We start from the raw sequence: 20162 nt of genomic DNA, 5'->3' as shown, positions 1-20162 counted from the left end.
AATTTCAGCCAGATTGACCCAGTAGTTTTCAAGAGAAAGTGGAAAGGACAGACAGACTAAAAGAAATATAAAGTAGATATAAAGATTTCAATGGTACAAAGTGCCCTCAATAAGTTTCCAGACTTTTTTTTCGTATAGGCACTATTATTGATAGTACACACATGGAACTCCAGTCCCCGACGAAGTAATCTCCTCCAGCTGCAATGCACTTGTTGTATCATTCTGACAACTTCTGAAAGGCCCCATAGAAGCCCTCTTGTGTGAGCGTGAGTGACCCTCATTACAGCCTCTTTCATCTCATCTCATGACAGTTTCTAAAGTTTTTTTCCTTGAGCTTAGGGAATAACCATAAGTCACATGGAGAAAGGTCTGGACCATAAGGAGGGTGAGGAACTGTTTTGATGCCCATCTTGGTCAAATAATTTGTGGGAAGGATGAAGCACCCTTGGAACAAACTTTGCGCAAATCTTCAGTTCTTCGTGAATAATTTTGTTACAGTTCCCACACTGACATCAAACTGTGCACTTATTGTCTCTATAGACGCACGACAATCCTCTACTATAAAATTCTTTATTTTACCAATCAACTATATATCAGTTTGTATCGGACCCCCCCCCCAAAATTGAATTTTATATATATATTTTTTTTTTACATAGGCATCACCACATTATCAAGGCCAAGAGGCCACTCAAGGATAAGGGTTAAAGAGTGTACAGTAGAAATTGGACATTATAGTAATCATTAGTAATGAAAATTTGGTAAAGTTGATAACTTATATGGAACGGCTCATCAAGAACTTATTTACGTTAGACTTGAAGACAACCATATTGTAGTCAGGCTACGAAGTCTATTTTGAACTCTATCAAGGCAGGACAAGTCCTTTCTAGCAGCTCCTGCCCAGATGTGGCAACAGTATTCCATCCTTGGACGTACCTGGCTCTTATATAGATAGAGAATAGCATCAGCAGTGAGATATCTACCAGCTCGATAGAAAGATCCCACCATTTTTCCAGCGGCCTTGGCAACAGATTTTATGTACGTGTTCCATTTAAGATCAGGAGTAATGGTCAAGCCAAGAAGTTTGTCAAAACTTGAGGCCTCCTGAAGACGAGAGCCATTCATTTCAATTGATGTCAGATGTGGATCAGAATGTTGATGATGTAAAGAGAGAAGCTTGGTTTTAGATGCATTAAAAGTAACCAGCCACTCCTTTCCCCATTGTACTACATGCTCAAGATCAGAGGAGAGAGTATTGGAGAGAACTTGGTCGTTTACTGTCTTAGATGTGCTACCATAAATGGTAGTGTCGTCAGCATAGATGTCTACAAATGATGTAAGGATGTGATTTGGAAGATCATTAATGTAGATCAGGAAAAGAGTATATGGAAAGCATCTGTAAGTTTAACTTTACAATCAAAATTTATTTTTCGACTGAATACTCCAAAAAACAATTAACAAAGTCCTTATTTTGCAGAGTTTCAAAGAATGCTATTCTTGTTATTCTTCTCATCAGAGGACATAAAGAAATCAGCAAATTATATTTGTAGCAATGCTAGAATCTGCTAGTTAAGGCATTGAGTGAAACCGCAATTTATTGTAGTTATAAATTTCCAAATAAAAAAAGTGAAAAAAATGTTGGATATGTAAAAAAAATATATATAAAAACAAACCGCGTATAATATGTCAGCTTGCATGAAAATCCCCTCAAGTTGATCCGAAATGCAAAATAGTTGTTCAGAGAGAATAGATTCCAAAATAAGTCCTGACTTCCTTACATCTCCCACACCTTTCATCATCCCTCACAGACTCTGCGTTCCTTGAATCTCTTATGCCACTCAAAAACTGATGCTCGATTCATGCAAAATGGCCCCAAAGCCGTCGGAAGCATTCCATACATATCTGTGGCATTTTTTCCAAGTTTAAAACAAAATTTTATTGCATATCGTTTTTCGTAAGTGTCCTCACGTCCAGATTGCATTTTTGAAATTCACCAGCTGTGACACTTAGGCTTTAGTAGGGTGCATTCCAATTCCTGCTGTAGCTGTTCATTTAAACCTCAAATCATAAAAGTTAGTCAGTCATCTCATAAGATGTATAAGCAATAACATACTGAATTTTCAAGAGTCCACGACCATTTTAAATGTCCATACAAAAATGTCTGGAAACTTATTAAAGGCACTTCGTATAAAAAAAAAAAAAAAAAACAGATTGGAGCAGCCGGCAGAACAAAAAGCGAAAAATTGGTTAGTAAGACCTACCATCCCCACCCCCACCCAACCCTTTTTAGATAATAAACCGACCACTGTTTTCTGATTTGTTCTCAACCGAAAACAAGCAGGTCGTTCTCTAAATTGGAGTGGGATCTAAGTGGGGGTTGAAGAATGGAGGTGGTGGTGTCCTACTAAGACAAATTCAATTTAGGGGAATACCGAGGGCAAATATTGAAAGTGGGGGTGGGTGGCATCTTGTACTACACTTTGATCCTAGCCCGAAGCTCATTCATAGTTTTCTCACACTTTCTAGGTTTGTGTGTCCGTCTCGGCCTCTGCATTTGTGTATGTCTATCGCCTTCTCTGTCTCCTTTTCACTTTTCCTTCCTCCCTCTTCCTCTTTCCTTCCTCTTCTCCATCTCCCTCCCCTCTCTACATATCGCCCTCTTCATCTCTTTTCTATCTATCTCTCCCCCCTCTCTCTCTCTCTCTGCCTCCCTCCTTCTCTTATCTTCCTCTTTGTTTCCTATCTCCATCTTCTATCCCTTCGTTGCTTCCTCTTTTCATTTCTTTCTTTTTCTCTCCCTCCTCTTTCCTTTGCTTCTCTCCCCCTTTCCATCTCACTCTTTTTATCCATCTCCTTTTTCATCTTTCTCTCTCTTATCTTTATCCCCCCCTCTGTCTCTCTCTCCCTCCCTATTTTCCACTTTTATCTCCTCTTTCTATCTTCCTCTATTTTCCTACTACTCATTCCCTCTCTCTCTCCCGTTCCCTCTGTATCTCTCTTTATTTACCTCCTTCTCTATCTCCTTCCCTCTATCTTCCCCTTCTCTATGTCACCCTCTCTCTATCTCTTTGTGCTTCCTTTTTCTTTCTCTCTCTCTATTTTACACTTTCATCGTCTTTTCCCATCTCCCTCTATTTCCCTTCTATCTCTCTCTTCATCTTCCTCCCTTTTCATCTTCCTCCCTCTTCATCTTCCTCCCTCTTCATCTTCCTCCCTCTTCATCTTCCTCCCTTTTCATCTTCCTCCCTTTTCATCTTCCTCCCTTTTCATCTTCCTCCCTTTTCATCTTCCTCCCTTTTCATCTTCCTCCCTCTTCATCTTCCTCCCTCTTCATCTTCTTTCCTCTCTAACTTCCTTTCTCTATCTCCATCTTCATCTCCTTCCTTCCCCTTATCTCTATCTATCCTCTCTATTCCTTCGTCGCTTCCCTTTTCCCTCCTCTCTCCTTTGCTTCTCTCCTCCTTTCTGTCTATCTCGTTTTTCATCTCCCTACCTCTTCCCCCCTCTTTATTTCCCTTCCCTCTCTCACTTCCCATTTTCCACTTTAATCTCCTTTTTCCATCTTTCTCTATTTTCCTTATCTGTATCTCCTATCTCTCTCCTCCTATAGCTATCTATCTATCTATCTATCTATCTAGCTCTTTCCTATATCTATCGATTGATCTATGTATCTCTCTCCTTCTATATCTATCTCTCTTTCTCTCTATCTATCTATTAATCTATTTCTCTACTTCTATATCTATCTATCTATCTATCTATCTATCTATCTATTCCTATCAAAATTCCTGCTTTGTTTTTCTAACGTCAAATAAACAATCTTAGACAATCATTCAATAGACTTTGTCTATTCACTTGCCTCCCCACATTTAACAAAGTCAGGTTTTAATGTGAGAAAAATTCATTCCCAAAAGTTTGCTTGTAGTGAATTATTAAAAATAAGAATAAAAAAAAAAAAAAAAAAACACAAACAAAAAAATCTAGCGGAACCTGTAGAAATTCCACAGCAAAATCTTTCATATGTAATATATTGATGTTGGACATTCTGTGGATGTTCAACATAAATGGAGACCTTCTGATATTATTGTAGCTCTTTTGTTAAAACTGCAAAAGCATTTATCTAAGCTACTATTTCCCTTCTTATCTGTATCTCTCGTCTCTCTCTCTCTCTCCATCTATCTATCGTCTATCTATCTATCTATCTCTCTCTATCTATATATACAGCTTTTGAGACTTTACACGACCGGTCGCCACAGTCGATTGAAAATTTCTTGGGGTTACTAAAAGTCGTAAATCACTCGCCCGCCAGTCCATAAAATTTCTTTAAATAAAGAAACGGGAAAAACTCATTTATTTTATGACCCTCAAATATGCAATGTACATTCTGTTGTACTTTTAAAATCTTTCCTCTAGCAATTAATTATATAGATATAAAATTTTCAATGATTTTATTTTTTTAAAAGTGCAACAGAATGTACATTACATAAAATAAATCCAAGGTAATTTTTTTGAATCAATTTAAATTTAATTTTTATACTTTACTTTGTAAATTTATAAACTTGCACTTTGAAGATAAATAAATTTCCAATTGAATCTTGTACCTTTATTTTTAAAGCCTATGGTAAAAACATTTTGTTTAACAATTTTCATGCCTTGGATAAAATGCTTTTCTAACTTGTATGTATGTATGTATGTATGTTTTTTGTTTTTTTTTAACACAGTGATCACCACTTATCAAGGCCCGGAAGCCACTCAGGGATAAGGGTTATTGCAAGTACATTACGTTAGTGTGGAGATTTGATGAAGTGTTTACTTAAGGGGGCGGTTCATTAGGAATTTGTTAACATTGGACTTGAACACATCCAAGTTGTAGTCCGGTGGGAAGCAGGCAGACGGAACAGAGTTCCACAGGCGTGCAGTTCTAAGAAAGAAGCTTTGTTCATGGAATCCACGTTTTGATTTAGGCACAGATAAAGAGTGGGGGGAATTTTTCACAGTGGATTCAGCTAGACGGGTGTTTTTCGTGAAACATTGGCGAGGGGGGAACCAGAGATTGGAGTTCAGACGAGCACCTGCCATGGAAATAACGATAAAACAAGGATAGGCTCGCAACGTCTCTTCTGTGGGAGAGAGGTTGCAGGGTAGAGAAAAGGGCATCCCCCACTAAGCCACGAAGTCTATTTGGTACTCTGTCAAGGCAGGATAGGCTGTTTTTTTAGCAGCCCCTGCCCAGATATGGCAGCAGTATTCCATCCTTTGACGTACTTGGCTTTTATATAGATAGAGAATTGCATCAGAAGGGAGATATCTTCTGGAGTGGTAGAAGGATCCCACCATCTTTCCAGCGACCTTGGCAACAGACTTGATGTACATGTTCTATTTCAGATCAGGAGTAAAGGTCAAACCCAGAAGCTTGTCAAAACACGGGGCCTCACCCAGACGAGAGCCATCCATCACAATTGATGCCAGATGGGGATCAGAGCGTTGATGATGTAAGGATAGGAGTTTGGTTTTGGATGCATTAAAGGTAACCAGCCACATCTTCCTCCACTGAACCACGCGCTCGAGATCAGAGGAGAGAGAATCAGAGAGAACTTTGTCATTTACAGCCTTTGATGTGTTGCCGTAGATGGTAGTGTCATCAGCATAGATGTCAACGAATGTATGTATATGTATATATATATATATATATATATATATATATATATATGACTGTGTAAAAGCAGGGCTGGTCTGAAGAGCCACCTTCGTTCGCACAGAAAATAAGAATTGATGCATTCTTGATCACATCTCCACGTGTGTGTGTGTGTATAAGTGTATATATGTGTACATAATTATAATAATAAAAATAAATAAATAAATAAAAAATATATATATATTTTCAAATATGCATGAAAATAATTGAGTAATCAACAATAAAGCAAGGGAAAGATGGTCTTCTTCTGTCAAGAAGTGACAATCACCATATATATATATATATATATATATATATATATATATATATATATCCCTCTCTTTCTATATATATATATCGTTCTCTATTTCTCTATCTTTATCTATTTATCTATCTCCATCCAAATCCTTGCTTTGACATCAAATAAGCAATCTTAGACAATCATTCACCACTCCTGAACAAACCTAGAATAATCCCTCTGACACGACCCACTTCCCGCGCAATCCCCGCGTACTGCTACATGCAGTACAGTGCAATGCACACAAGCTGCATACGGCTGTCATTACAACTCAAATTACTGTGCGAATTAGCAATCGAAGAAATGAGGCAAAGGGGGTACGCACATAGCGAAGTCAATAGGGAGACGAGGCGAACCTTACAGCTTGCATCAACCGCATCCCTTTTCTTTTCCTCTCTCCAATTAAGTCCCCCCCCTCCTTTCCTCTATTACACACACATTCCTTTCTTCCATCCTGTCCGACCCCCGGAGGTGTCACCAGCCTCTTTAACCTTTCTCCGCTGCTCCCTAAACCACAAACGCCCCACCCCCCACCTCCCCCCACATAGCGTATCCAAAATGACAGGCCGTAGATGTAGTTTCCGTTCAAATGCGAATGTCACTTCAAATAGCTTTATAACACCGGTAATGGGGCCATTGTACAGAGGCCTGTCATTACGTAAGTAATACCTTGTCTTGAGTTTCTTAATTAGTGCTCACGGCTACAGAGCGAAGGTGGGTGCGTCAGGAAGGGTGGGGGAGGATGGCATGGTTCTTTCATACACACACACACACACACACACACACACACACACACACACACAAATGGTAGCACTACAGACATTCACCCATTTACAGTAACAAAAAGAAAAAAAAACAATTTTAAGAACATAGCGTGAATGTGTGTGTGTAATATATATATATATATATATATATATATATGGATATATTTTGTTGATTTTTTTAATGATGGTAAATAAGCGTCTTCAACCTTGAAAGTCTTTTCCTTACAAAGTCGCGCGGATTTTTTGGACGTAGACAAATATTATTTATTTATTATTATGTTTATTTTACTTATTTATTGGACGATTACTGTTTCATAAGCAAAATGAGATAACAAATGAGTAGTCATCCACATACTGTTTCGCTGTATCACAGCTCATCAGTGCGACTAGACAAGCAATTACCTCAAGCTAGGTTTGAGACTCGACTGCCGGCGCTTCCAACCGTTATGTTATTCAGTTGCTGCTAAGATGGGCATGTGAATTAACAATGTTCAAACATTATCCAACCGCCTAAGCTCAATTTGTTTGCCCAAACAGCACTGCTTAATACGCTAGTGGCAGTTTGTTTATCACTTCCAAATATGCTCAACCCAAGATAGAGAGCATTTATAGTCATCCACATGTAGTACTGTTTCGCTGTATCACAGCTCATCAATGTGGCTAGACTAACAACTTGTTCACTTATGCAGCGCTCCTAACCGTAACGCTATTCGGCTGCTGCTAAGAAGGGCATGTGAGTTAACAATGTTCAAACATTGTCCAAACGCCTAAGCTCGATTTGTTTATACAAAAAGCATTGCTTAATCTAATATATAAAAGGCTATATGTCTTTTCGTGTGTCTGTCTGTCTCCGTATTTTTAAACTTTATCTCTTCCGAAACTAAAAGTCGCACAGCCGCGCTAGGAGCCTCAAATGATTGGATTTTTTTATAGACTGTTCTTTTATGGGTCTTTAGCCGATTAAAATAGTTTTTAAGGAGTCAGAAATGGGTCAAAATTGACGAAGGCCAAGAGAGGACATTTTTTTTTTTTTTACACAGTGATCACCACTTATCAAGGCCCGGAAGCCACTCAGGGATAAGGGTTATTGCAAGTACATTACGTTAGTGTGGAGATTTGATGAAGTGTTTACTTAAGGGGGCGATTCATTAGGAATTTGTTAACATTGGACTTGAAGACATCCAAGTTGTAGTCCGCAGGGAAGCAGGCAGACGGAACAGAGTTCCACAGGCGTGCAGTTCTAATGTTATGGAAGCTACTGCATGTGCAGCTTTTTTTTTTTTTTTCTATTTTGTTTTTTCGTTTAAGTGCCGGGTTCTGTTGCAGCATCCTATGTTTGCGTGCTAATACTAACACTTTTATGTTATTTTTTCAAACGACACTGATTAGGAAATTAATTAATTCGGCGCGCTTCTTTTGCGAAAACATTTCTCTTAATTTGCTATCGAAAACCAACGGTAAATATTTTCAACATTCGTTTCGCGTTCATTGATTTTTTTTTATTTTGTTTGTTTTTTCAATTTTTTTTTTTTTTCCTGTATATTTTTCGGCGTTTTTATTTTTTCTGCGTCGTCTTCGGCGGTGAGTTATTAATGACACAGGAATCTGCACAGAATTCCAAACAGAGCCCTTTATTTTTAATACACGGGGTAGCATGTTCTTGTTCTGTCATCCATGTCCGGGTAGAAGTCTTAAATAATTCGCAGTTAGTATCGCCTGTACTAGACACTTAATCTTCAATCTCCAGAAGTCAATGTTAAACGCTAGGAGAACGTTTCTGGGAACTGTTTATTCTTTTTACTCCCAATGTTTGTCTGCTAAAATTTTAATCACGTGATTACGGTGTAGCATCAATAAAATAAACCATTCATTCAAATGCTGCTTGTTATGGGTTTATCTGAATGCGATATTAAAAATCACTTTTTTTTTTACTTATGCACTTATGTTACCGGGCTAGTGGGTGTATTGTAACTATTCTGTACTTTCACCTAATAATTTAATAAACAAAAAGATATCGTAAAACTTGAAGGGCCGTTAACATAAGTGCCGAATTCTGAATTACCAATTCTTTGCTTACCCCCCCCTCTTTCCGATCCTTTTTTTTCACTTCAGCTTAGTGTCTAATCGATAATAAAATGATTTTTTTTTTTTAAAAAGTAAAACTAAACGAAACGAAAAGTTAAATTTAAGTTTTACACTATATTTTTGTGACGAAATACTTTTTTTTTTTTTTTTTTTTTTTAAGTACACACGAATTCATTCACAATTGTGAACTTATTCAAAATTGAAAAAATAAAGCGCAACTGAATTTTTTTTTAATAATTACACAACTCTTTAAATTTAAATCAATTTCAAGTTTTACGATATCTTTTTGTTTATTAAATTGTTAGGTGAAAGTACAGAATATTAGTATCGCCCGTACTGAGAATTGAACCAACGTCCAGAAGTAAATGTTAAGAATCTCACCATGAAAGACGTTGACAGTTTAGATTTGCGTCACAGGATAACATTTTATTACATTAATTACGTTAATGTTTGAAACAAATAAATGTTTATTTTTCATAATATTGCAATGTAATTTAGCTTTCAAACGTATCTCATACGTATTTTATTTTAAAATTCAATCAACACTTCTAACACGGAATTCATAACCCTAATATTAATATCGCATGATCAATGCATTTTCCGGCATTTGGAAACAGCACTGCAGAAAGACAACACGCAAAATTTTACTAATTTTTCTTTTCTTCAACTTAATACCATTGCAAGAAAGAAAAAGAAAAGAAAAATGTAAAAATTTCTAAGGAAGGAGTTTGACACCGAAGTATATAAATTTTAAACAAATAAATATTTGTTTATTTTTCATAATATTGCGTTGTAATTTAGCTTTCAAACGTATATCATACATATTTTATTTTAAAATGTTTGAAAATATTACTAATGGTTTCTTAGGTAATATTATTAATTGTTGAGTTAAAAAAATTTTTTTTTGAACAAGATTATTAATGAAATGAAACCTGATGATGATGGCAGGTACCTTTTTGAAATTCTCTTTTCTCCAGCTTTTTCTTCCAGCTCTCAAATATAAGATTTTGAAAAAAAAAAAAAAAAATTAAACTTTTTAAAAACTTTTTTATTATTTATAAAATTTCTTTATTTTCAGAATTTTCCGTACACAAAAGTTGACGTTAGCACAATAATTGCAAAAGCTTGTGAGTTGGATGGTTACAGGTAGTAGCGATGATGCCAGGAGATTTTTTTCTCTATTTTTAAAAGTAAGTAACTCATTGAACTTTATAACAGAAATGAACTCTTACGTGACTTATACATGTTTTTATTTATTTTTTATTTTATTTATCTATTTTTTTTATTACATTTTCACCCCAAACAAGGCACGTTGCCACTTTGATCTAAGGGGGCTACTATCAGGGACATAATCTACAGGGGTACTATGTGGGGAGTTGGGCAGCAAGATGTCAGTTCACGTTACACTGGAACTTCTGCATGTTAGTACAGTTGGGGAAGCAGGAACCCGGAAGGGAATTCCAAAGTCTAGCAGTTCTGGGGAAGAAACTGCTAGAGTAGAAAGCTTTCTTACATCTAGAGATCTCTACTGTGAAGGGGTGGGATTTAGCTGCTTGTCGTATTTGTCGGCGGTATTTACGTCAAGGGGGTACAAGTGCTTGTAGTTCGTCAGAGCATTCACTGTTAAAGGCAGAGGGATGCAACATTTTGTCGATGAGACAGAGGCTGAAGCTTAAATGACAGATCAGGACCTATTAAGTTGGAGACTCTCTTTTGGACCTTTTCTAGGAGCGAGAGACTAGTAGCAGATGCATCAGCCCAAATATGCCAACAATACTCCATACATGGGCGAATGGTGGCCTTATAGAGGTACAGAATACTTTTGGGCGTTAGTAGCTTTCTAGCACGGTAGAGAGAACCTACCTTTTTCACAGCGGTCCTGGCAATACTCCCAATGTAATTGTTCCAGCTAATATTTCCTGTGAACGTTAGGCTGAGAAGTTAAATATAACAAGTTTTTTAACAATGAACATGTTTTTAACTGTTGTTAACTAAACAAAAATATGTAATATATTGATGTTGGCATTCTGTAGATGTTCAGTGTAAATGGAGACGCTCTTATATTATTGTAGCTTTTTTGTTTAAAATGCAAAAGTATTTATCTAAACTAGCGCGAACGTAAGCCCGGTAGGCGCGGTCGTAAAGTACGCTTAAATATGATATTTTAATTCTTGCAGATTTCGTATATATTATTATAGAGTTAATGCACTATCGATTTTTGTATGTTATAAAGTTGTGATTTCAAAAATAAAAAAATATATATCCATATGACTTGGGTGCATTAGATTGAATCGATACCAAAATAAAATCTTATATATATATATATATATATATATATATATATATATATATATATAACTTGAGTTCCTTCAGCCATAATCCAAACTGAAACAAAAACTTCTTGATAAAATTATTTATGAAAAAAAAAAGATGATTTAAGTGCCATCATCTATAGTCGAAACCAAAACTTATGAAGAATTCTTGGTAAAATTATTTATGACAAGAAATAGAAGAACATAACAATTAAACGACCCGGATGTAAGCGTGGCATACAAAAGAACACATACGCTATCGTATTAATGAAGTAGTCATCTATATACATAAAAGCGAAAATGTGTGTATGTATGTTCGCTTTTTGTGTATGTCCAAGAAAGGCTTTTTTCCAAGAAGCGGTCGGTCGGCTCACAACTTCTTAAAACTTTTTATATCACATATAAATCATAATATCTATGAGTTAACAACGGAGGTCGCCTGTCTATTTAATTTGCTCGGCTTTGAAAAGATAAATATTCAACATTTTTCGCTCGCCGCATGTGGATTAGGCTTTTTCGTATAATAAAAGCGACACTAATTCTGGCGGTATTTTTCTGGTCGCGATCGCAGGAAATGTCCGAAAGCAATCAGCTTTGATCAATGTGGAAATATTTTCCTTCTATCAGACAATTGCTATTCAATTTGGACAAACCCCTTTTTATGGGGAGCTGCCCCCCCCTCCAACATCTTGGGAAAATAAAAATAAAAAAAGTGTTCCCGCAGTCAAAGTTGACCTCATTAAGTCATTAAAACGTGCACCTGCCAATTCTAAATAGTTAAATAAATTCAAACGTGTTTCCGTTAGTATTTCGCGGTGGCCCAATGGTTAACGTCGCACGTTTTTTTTTTTTTCACACTTTAATTTTCAACTTTGCTTCAAGGGTTCGAGTTCGGGTTCGATCCTCATACTTACCTACCAAAACTTTTTTATTTTATTTTAACCCCCCCCCCCGGAGTTTTGATTTACCCAAAACCACACACACCTCCAAACACCTGGGCAATGCCGAGTACCCCCCGCTAGTATAGATAAAAATACAATACAAGGATCTATAGACAAATTTACCTTTAGTTGACCTTTGGCAACTAAATATTTTCGTTTACAAGCCAAACCCAGATGATTTTTGGAATATGACATCTTTGTTCTGTGACGATTATGTACATAATAAAGTTTTCTCTGTATATTTTTAAACAAATATAATTCTAAATATACAACAGATTTGATGTTGATACTTGAAGGTATAAACATAATTTCTTCAGTTGATTTTAAACAGCTTTTGTTAAAAAGAAAATAGTACATTGGTCTATTAAACTTTTATTGTTTAAATAATTTAACTTTGTTCATTTTATTAAAATAAAAAGTTGAAAAGATATTTTTCACTCGTTTTTGAGCTTTGGAAGATTGTCGATGATAGGAATACAATCGCCAAAAGATAACTGTTTCATTATTTCTAGTCGCCACTTGAAAAAAAAAATCCTTCGCAAATGCGACTGTTTCATTCGCAATGTAAAGCCCTGCTACTTCAACATATTAGCGTATTTATATTTTACTTCAGGTAGTTGTAACACTTGATTTCATTATGCTTTGAATTTCTCCTGGCCTTCTTCAGGTGGTTAACCGTAATGGGATAGAAATGCTGAGTCGCTTAGCTGTATCCTCAGTAATTACTGCCTTCCATAGTTGTCGTCTCACCACGTTTCGGCCAACCAAGCCTCTGGCTGTCTTCAGGTGGGATTGAAACTGTTATCTTCAAACAGTTCTCACCTGGAACTGTAGAGATTCAACGCCTCTATCTCCTGCGCCATGGGCTCTGAAAGTGATAAAGATTGAATTTTTCATTGGTCTTTTCTTCTTATTTGGTCTTTTATCGTCAAGTCCGTAAAGAATAGTTGGCTGAAACATCGTGAAACAACAACTATGAGAATGAGGTAAATAGTCCGCAAGTAAACAAATGAATATACCAATTACTCATCTCAAAGGATTCCAGTAATAAAGTAATGAGAATAAGTCGTTATCCCCATCTCCCCTTCCAAATGGTTCTAAAATGGGTGATCGATTTACTAGAACGTTGGATTAGAAACTGAGCACCCCTACGAACATTTAAATTTTGCCTTTTCTTCATGGTCCTGGATATGACCTTAAACTATATCTGATAACAAGGCCCTAGCTTGTGGGCTTTGAGGAGTGTGGAGCCACCCTTTAATTGCCATTTTTTTTTTTTTTTTTTTTTTTACACAATGGTCACCACTTATCAAGGCCCGGAAGCCACTCGGGGATAAAGGTTATTGCAAGTACATTATGTTAGTGTGGAGATTTGATGAAGTGTTTACTTAAGGGGGCGGTTCATTAGGAATTTGTTAACGTTGGACTTGAAGACATCCAAGTTGTAGTCAGGTGGGAAGCAGGCAGACAGAACAGAGTTCCACAGGCGTGCAGTTCTAAGAAAGAAGCTTTGTTCATGGAATCCACGTTTTTATTTAGGCACAGATAAAGAGTGGGGGAAATTTTTGACAGTGGATTCAGCTAGACGGGTGTTTTTCGTGAAAGATTGGCGAGGGAGGACCAGAGATTGGAGTTCAGACGAGCACCTTCCATGGAAATAACGATAAAACAAGGATAGGCTCGCAACGTCTCTTCTGTCGGAGAGATGTTGCAGAGTAGAGAAAAGGGCATCCCCCACTAAGCCATGAAGTCTATTTTGTACTCTGTTAAGGCAGGATATGCTGTTTTTAGCAGCTCCTGCCCAGATATGGAAGCAGTATTCCATCCTTGGATGTACATTGCTCCCAGGTCCACTCTGACCCGGACTGGTAGTACCTGTTAGGGTCCCAACTATGGGTTAAATAGAAACCGACTTGAAAAAAAAAACAAAAAAACAAATATACTCTATTAAAATTTTTTCTTCAAAATCACTGGATTTGGTATTAAATAATCTGAAAAGGGTTGGTATGCCGCAAAAAAAAACAAAACAACTAATCCCTTCCAAATTCTGAAGCCAAAGTTTATTTCCTCTATACTCCCCTCTACGTTCCTCTCACCTCTCCGCCATATATTCTGTTGTTCGATAAAAAAAAAATCAAACTTTTCATTCTCTTCCAGATCCCTGCGGAACTTGCAAAGGAGACTCGGCTGCTGAACAAGAAGACCCCTGTACTTCTTTTGATCACTTTAAGTTGCCCCATGTGAGCGTACAAGATCTTGCGTTTCAGACTGACCAATGTTAGCGAAAAAAAAAAAATATCACTCCACGCTCTTTTTTTACGCAAACACATTGCTGTAATGCCATTGATAAGTTAGGAAAATCATGGTGATGATATTATATATATATATATATATATATATATATATATATATAATTCCAGGTTAATATTTTCCAGTGGTGAAGCAACCAATGAAGTTTTAATGAGGTTAATGCAAGAGTGCTAAATACTGAAGTCGGGCAAGATATAATTTTTATTTTACATAAGCATCTATATGGTGCTACACATTCATGAGTATGTTTCGCTTAGCCAGTTACAAGAGAACTAGAGACCTCTTCAGGTGATATTGCTTATATAAAAAGTTTGTAATGAAAATTTTACAGATATATATGTATAAGCAATTTCGCCTGAAGAGGTCTCTAGTTACTTGTAACTGGCTGATCGAAACATACTCATGAATGTGTAGCAACATATAGATGTTTATGTAAAAAGTGTGTGCATATATATATATATATATATATATATATATATATATATATATATATATATATAATGTGTGTGTGTGTATATATAAAGAATAACAGTATAGTTACATTCCAAGATCTAAATAGTTATTTTTTTATGCAAAACACCTCCTTCGGCATGTTAAAATTTTGGTACATTTTGTACAGATCTGTTTTGTTATGCAGAAACAAATGGTTATTATTATGTCAATACCATCTGGCTGCCGGAACAAACACATGATGTTGTGTTTTCTTTGAACTTTTTTTTTCTTCTTGCAGCATTATATTGTCATGCATTTTTTTCTATCTAAGCAAAGAATTTCTAATTTTTCTGAGGAGTATATGAAGGAAAAGAGACAGTATTGACGTAATAATCACTGCTTGTTTCTGTATAACGAAATGGGTGTGTAGGAAATGTACCGAAATTTTAACATGCTGCAGGAGCTGTTTTGAATGTAATTATACTGCTATTTTTATATATATATATATATATATAAGTGAAATATAATTAAAAAACTATATTATATCAAAATAACATATATATATATATATATATATATATATATATATATATAGTGAATAAAAGGCAAAAAAGCTATATTCCAAAGTTTATGATATTGACCATCTTATAATTTATTCCTTTAATTCAGTTGAGTTATATATATTTATAATTCCAAGTTAATATTTTCCAGAGGTGAAGCAACCAATGAGGTTAATGCAAGAGTACTAAATACTGAAGTCGGGCAAGATATAATTTTTATTTTACATAAGCATCTATATGGTGCTACACATTCATGAGTATGTTTCGCTCAGCCAGTTACAAGAGAACTAGAGACCTCTTCAGGTGATATTGCTTATATAAAAAGTTTGTAATGAAAATTTTACAGGTATATATGTATAAGCAATTTCGCCTGAAGAGGTCTCTAGTTACTTGTAACTGGCTGATCGAAACATACTCAGGAATGTGTTGCAACATATAGATGTTTATGTAAAAATGTGTGCATATATATATATATATATATATATATCAAAATAGCATATATATATAGTGAATAAAAGGCAAAAAAACTATATTCCAAAGTTCATGATATTGACCATCTTATAATTTATTCCTTTAATTCAGTTGACATTTACAATTCTTGACAGTATCTGTTCAGTAGTGCAAAATCAATCACTTAATTATTATATCAATCAGTGGGCCTATTTTGCCCTTAACTCATCAGAAGAAATCAATCCGTCAAAAAGAAATGAAGTGCGTTTTGACATGATTAAAATCCGAAAATTGGAAGAGAAGCTGCATATACCTTAGAGCATGTATCCATTATGCCACTTTGAATTTTAGAATTTTGGAATATAGTTTTTTATCATTTATTTACTATATTGCTCTGTAATTACATTGAGCTTCTTAAATAAGGATTGGTTTATATTATGAGGAAATAAAATATATTTCCACAGAAATATATATATATATATATATATATATATATATATTCCAATATAGGATTAACTTATAAGATGGTCAACATCATGAACTTTGGAATATAGTCTTTTGTCATTTATTTACTACATTGTGTGTTTCGGAATATATATATATATATATATATATATATATATATATATATATATATATATATAATCCAAGGTTAGTGTTTTCTAGAGGTAAAGTAACCAATGAAGTGTCACGAGGTCAATACCGAAGTAGAGCAGGGTTTACTCTGTTTTTTTTTTTTGTTTTTTTTAAATTATTTTTACATTCATGGTTTTATGTAAAAACAAATAAAAAGTATATATATATATATATATATATATATATATATATATATATATAGTAAATAGAAGGTAAGCAAAATAAATCCATGATCATTCACGTTTCAGCAATCCAAAAAATAACTTAAATTTGTGTACAATCGTTTCAGAGATGATATTAACTAATTATCATCATCATCAGCAGCAGCAGCACAAGGGGTGGGACACCAAGTTTAACTGTTTACTTTGTGTCCACCCTCTCTCCCTGAGATTGTATGTTAATAAAGTTAATATTGTCTCCAAAAATGAGCGTACACAAGATTGTTTTAAATTCTTAGAACATGATCAATGTAAATGATCACCGATATTGGTTTTCTGTTTTCTTCATATTTACTCGACTTGAGCTCTAGAAGATCTAACTCCTCTTCAATTGAGCTGATTATATGTTTGCATTATTTTCAACGACTGGTTGTAATTCCTGTGCTCTCCTCACCAATATAATAGTTAACTATCCATTGTTGTTCTCATGTTAGACCATTATTTCTGTATATGTGTGTATATATATTTGCGTGTATGTATGTGTGTATGTATATATATATATATATATATATACACACACACATACATACATTTATGTATGTCTATATATATATGTGTGTGTGTGTATGTGAATATATATATATATATATGTGTATGTGAATGGGTGTGTGTGTGTGTGAATCTATAGATATATATGTGTATGTGTGAATATATATTTATACATACATATATTTCTCTTGTCAATTTACGCAATTGATTTAAGAATTATATATATAATTGTTGCATAATTTCATTCAGAATAAATATATATATATATATATATATAGCTGTCAGTTTACATAATTTGATTCCGAATTTCCATATATATATATATATATATATATATATATATATATGGAAATTCGGAATCAAATTATGTAAATTCACAAAATTTATTGTTTGACAAAGAATTCAAAAAATTTAAGTTTTTTTTTTCCTTAATCCATGGATTTTCACTGAATGGCTCATCTCATCAGAGGACATGTTATTAGCAAAGTAGATGTGGGTAATTATAAATTTTTCTTATTAGCACATGAATTGAAAATTAAAATAGTGTCGTTAAAAGGATACTCCAAGTTGAAATAATTAAAATACAGGAACAGTTGTAAAATCCAATTCCAGAATAAGTTGCGTCTTTTTTTAATAGCTGGAGAGAAACATTTATAATTAACTTTCATCTATTTTACTAACATTTTCGTTGATGAGATGAGCCATTCATTGAAAATCCATGGATTAAGGAAAACAAAACTTAAATTTTTTGTATTCCTTATCACACGATAAATTTTGTTGTGAACTTACATAACTCAATTCAGAATTTCCATTTATAATATTGCTCTATCTCATATATTGAGCTTATTTATCTGGTTTGGATTGTCTTATAAATGTTGATACTAATGTTTATTTGGACTTGAGATTGACAATATTTTACAATCTGCATTACAGTATTTCATTCAATATACATACATATATATATATATAGTCATCTACATACAGTACTGTTTCGCTGTTTCACAGCTCATCAGTGTGGCTATCTGTGGAAATATATTTTATTTCCTTATCATAAATACTAATCCTTATTTAAGAAGCTTAATGTAATTACGGAGCAATATCTGCCTGAATATATATATATATATATATATATATATATATATTTTGTTGAGTGATACTTTTTTTTTTTTTTCAAATTTTCCATATTTTTTTGTACATACATCGAACGTATGGATTTAAGGTCCAAGCATTTTTCTTGAAGTGTCCACGGTTTTAACGTTTCATGAAATCGTTTTCGCATCGTCAGGAAAGGGTGTTAGCCTTAGTAAGGGATTAAGGATTGTCGGAGATTTACTTAAATAGTAGTAAATGGGACGTGAACACACTTTCCTGAGGATGTGAAGACGATTTCACGAAAATTTAAAACCGCAGACACTTCGAGAAAAAAATAAAAAATAAATAAAAAAAGGTGTTACTAAACAGAAACTTTCTGTTATTTTTAATGTTTGCCTGAATGAAAAAATGCTGCCTAAATACACGCAATATATAATGTATGTATATAGTACAATGGTTATATCGATTGGTTTCCTAAATGTAAATCCAATGAAACCCGCGTGATTATTAAAGAGTACTCAATGGAGGACAGAACTGGTATATAGTCTGTTTATTATACAAAAATTATTGGTTACATATGTGCATACATGTTTCAGTGATATCCTAATTCAAAGAGACCACTTCATCAGACCAAAAAAGGGGCGATATTGAATTGAGAGTCAAGATTACATTCATTTTTTTATCAAATATATTCGGGTGTGGTCCCTCCAAAACCTCTACTACTCACATTCACAAAGTATACACCCCACTTTCTTTCAGAACATAAACCACACCCAAATATATATATATTAAATAAGTTAAAATGTATTGACCTAAAAAAAAACAAAAAAACTATTCTTTTCAAAAGTGCTCAATACATATGTAGAGCTTTTATAAGTGAAATTAAATCAACATCAGAAAAAACCCTATGCAGATTAATCTACGTTTCGATGATGTTTATTATCTCTGCAGAAGTCCAACAATCAATTGTCTACCTGTGGATTAATCTGCGTAGGGTTTTTCTACTGTTTATATAATTTCACTTATATACATATATATATATATATATATATATATATATATATATGAATCATGTTTATACACTGGTTCTTGTGAAATCTGGTCAATATTTGGATGGGTAACTACTTGTAATACAAAGGGCTTCAAACAAACACTCTATACAAAAAAGCATGATTGATGACAGACTAGTGTCATGTTATAGGAATGTTAAATATTAAGATGTATAAGTTTGCATGTAGATTTTAGCTACTACGTATTAACTGATACATATATATGGCAGTTATTTTAGAAAATAGGAAGTGTTTTGGACAAGGGTCGCGAGAAGCTAACTCTGATTATGATATACTAAAATATCTAAAATACCAGGTAACTGATTATAATATACCAGAATCATGGGAAAAGAAGTCTATGAAATTTAGATGAGTATGACGTCAAAATTGAACAACAATAAAAGTATTAAAAAAGCTTTCGGAAACAACCAAGTGATCAGATATTTAAAAATGGTATAACAAACTAATGATATAATTAAGCAATGCTCTGAACATGTAATTAACTCTCTTTCTCTCTCCTTCTTTCACCTTTCAGCCACTAAACGATCACTTAACGATTAGTATGATATGGGACTGAATTGAGCTGAATTGTCACTTGGTTGACAATGTGTGATTGAATAAATCCTTCCCTCTCTAAGCTGTCTGTGCATCTTAATTAAGATCGAGCGATGAATGTTGAGAAAAAGAAAAAATTTTGGTGCTAAAGCAGGTTAGCAAAGATATTAAAAAAAAAAAAAACCCGAAGAAAAATCTATATCTATGTGCTCGTTATGGAATGAAAAAAAAAATCATTTTATTTGATCAGGTAGTTTTTTACAGAGTAAAGTCAAATTTTAGTGAGACCAATTGCTACACAGT

General features: G+C 34.2%; 1 protein-coding gene across 2 annotated transcripts in view; it reads left to right on the top strand.

Annotated features, from left to right (window-relative positions):
* The window catches only part of LOC145268831 (TBC1 domain family member 13-like), a 176242-nt gene extending 161878 nt beyond the window's left edge, over positions 1–14364 (top strand). For both annotated transcript variants that reach the window (XM_080124490.1, XM_080124489.1), the window contains exons 14-15: positions 9894–10005; positions 14226–14364. In XM_080124490.1, the coding sequence (XP_079980616.1) occupies positions 9894–9965 (72 nt within the window). In that variant the 3' untranslated portion in view covers positions 9966–10005; positions 14226–14364. The remainder of the gene's footprint in view (positions 1–9893; positions 10006–14225) is intronic.
* The last annotated feature ends 5798 nt before the right edge of the window (positions 14365–20162 follow it).

Source organism: Euprymna scolopes, chromosome 44 (genome assembly GCF_053919585.1).
Source record: "Euprymna scolopes isolate OS-2025 chromosome 44, ASM5391958v1, whole genome shotgun sequence".
Lineage (NCBI taxonomy): Eukaryota > Metazoa > Mollusca > Cephalopoda > Sepiida > Sepiolidae > Euprymna > Euprymna scolopes.
This window is presented reverse-complemented; position numbering and strand designations above follow the sequence as displayed.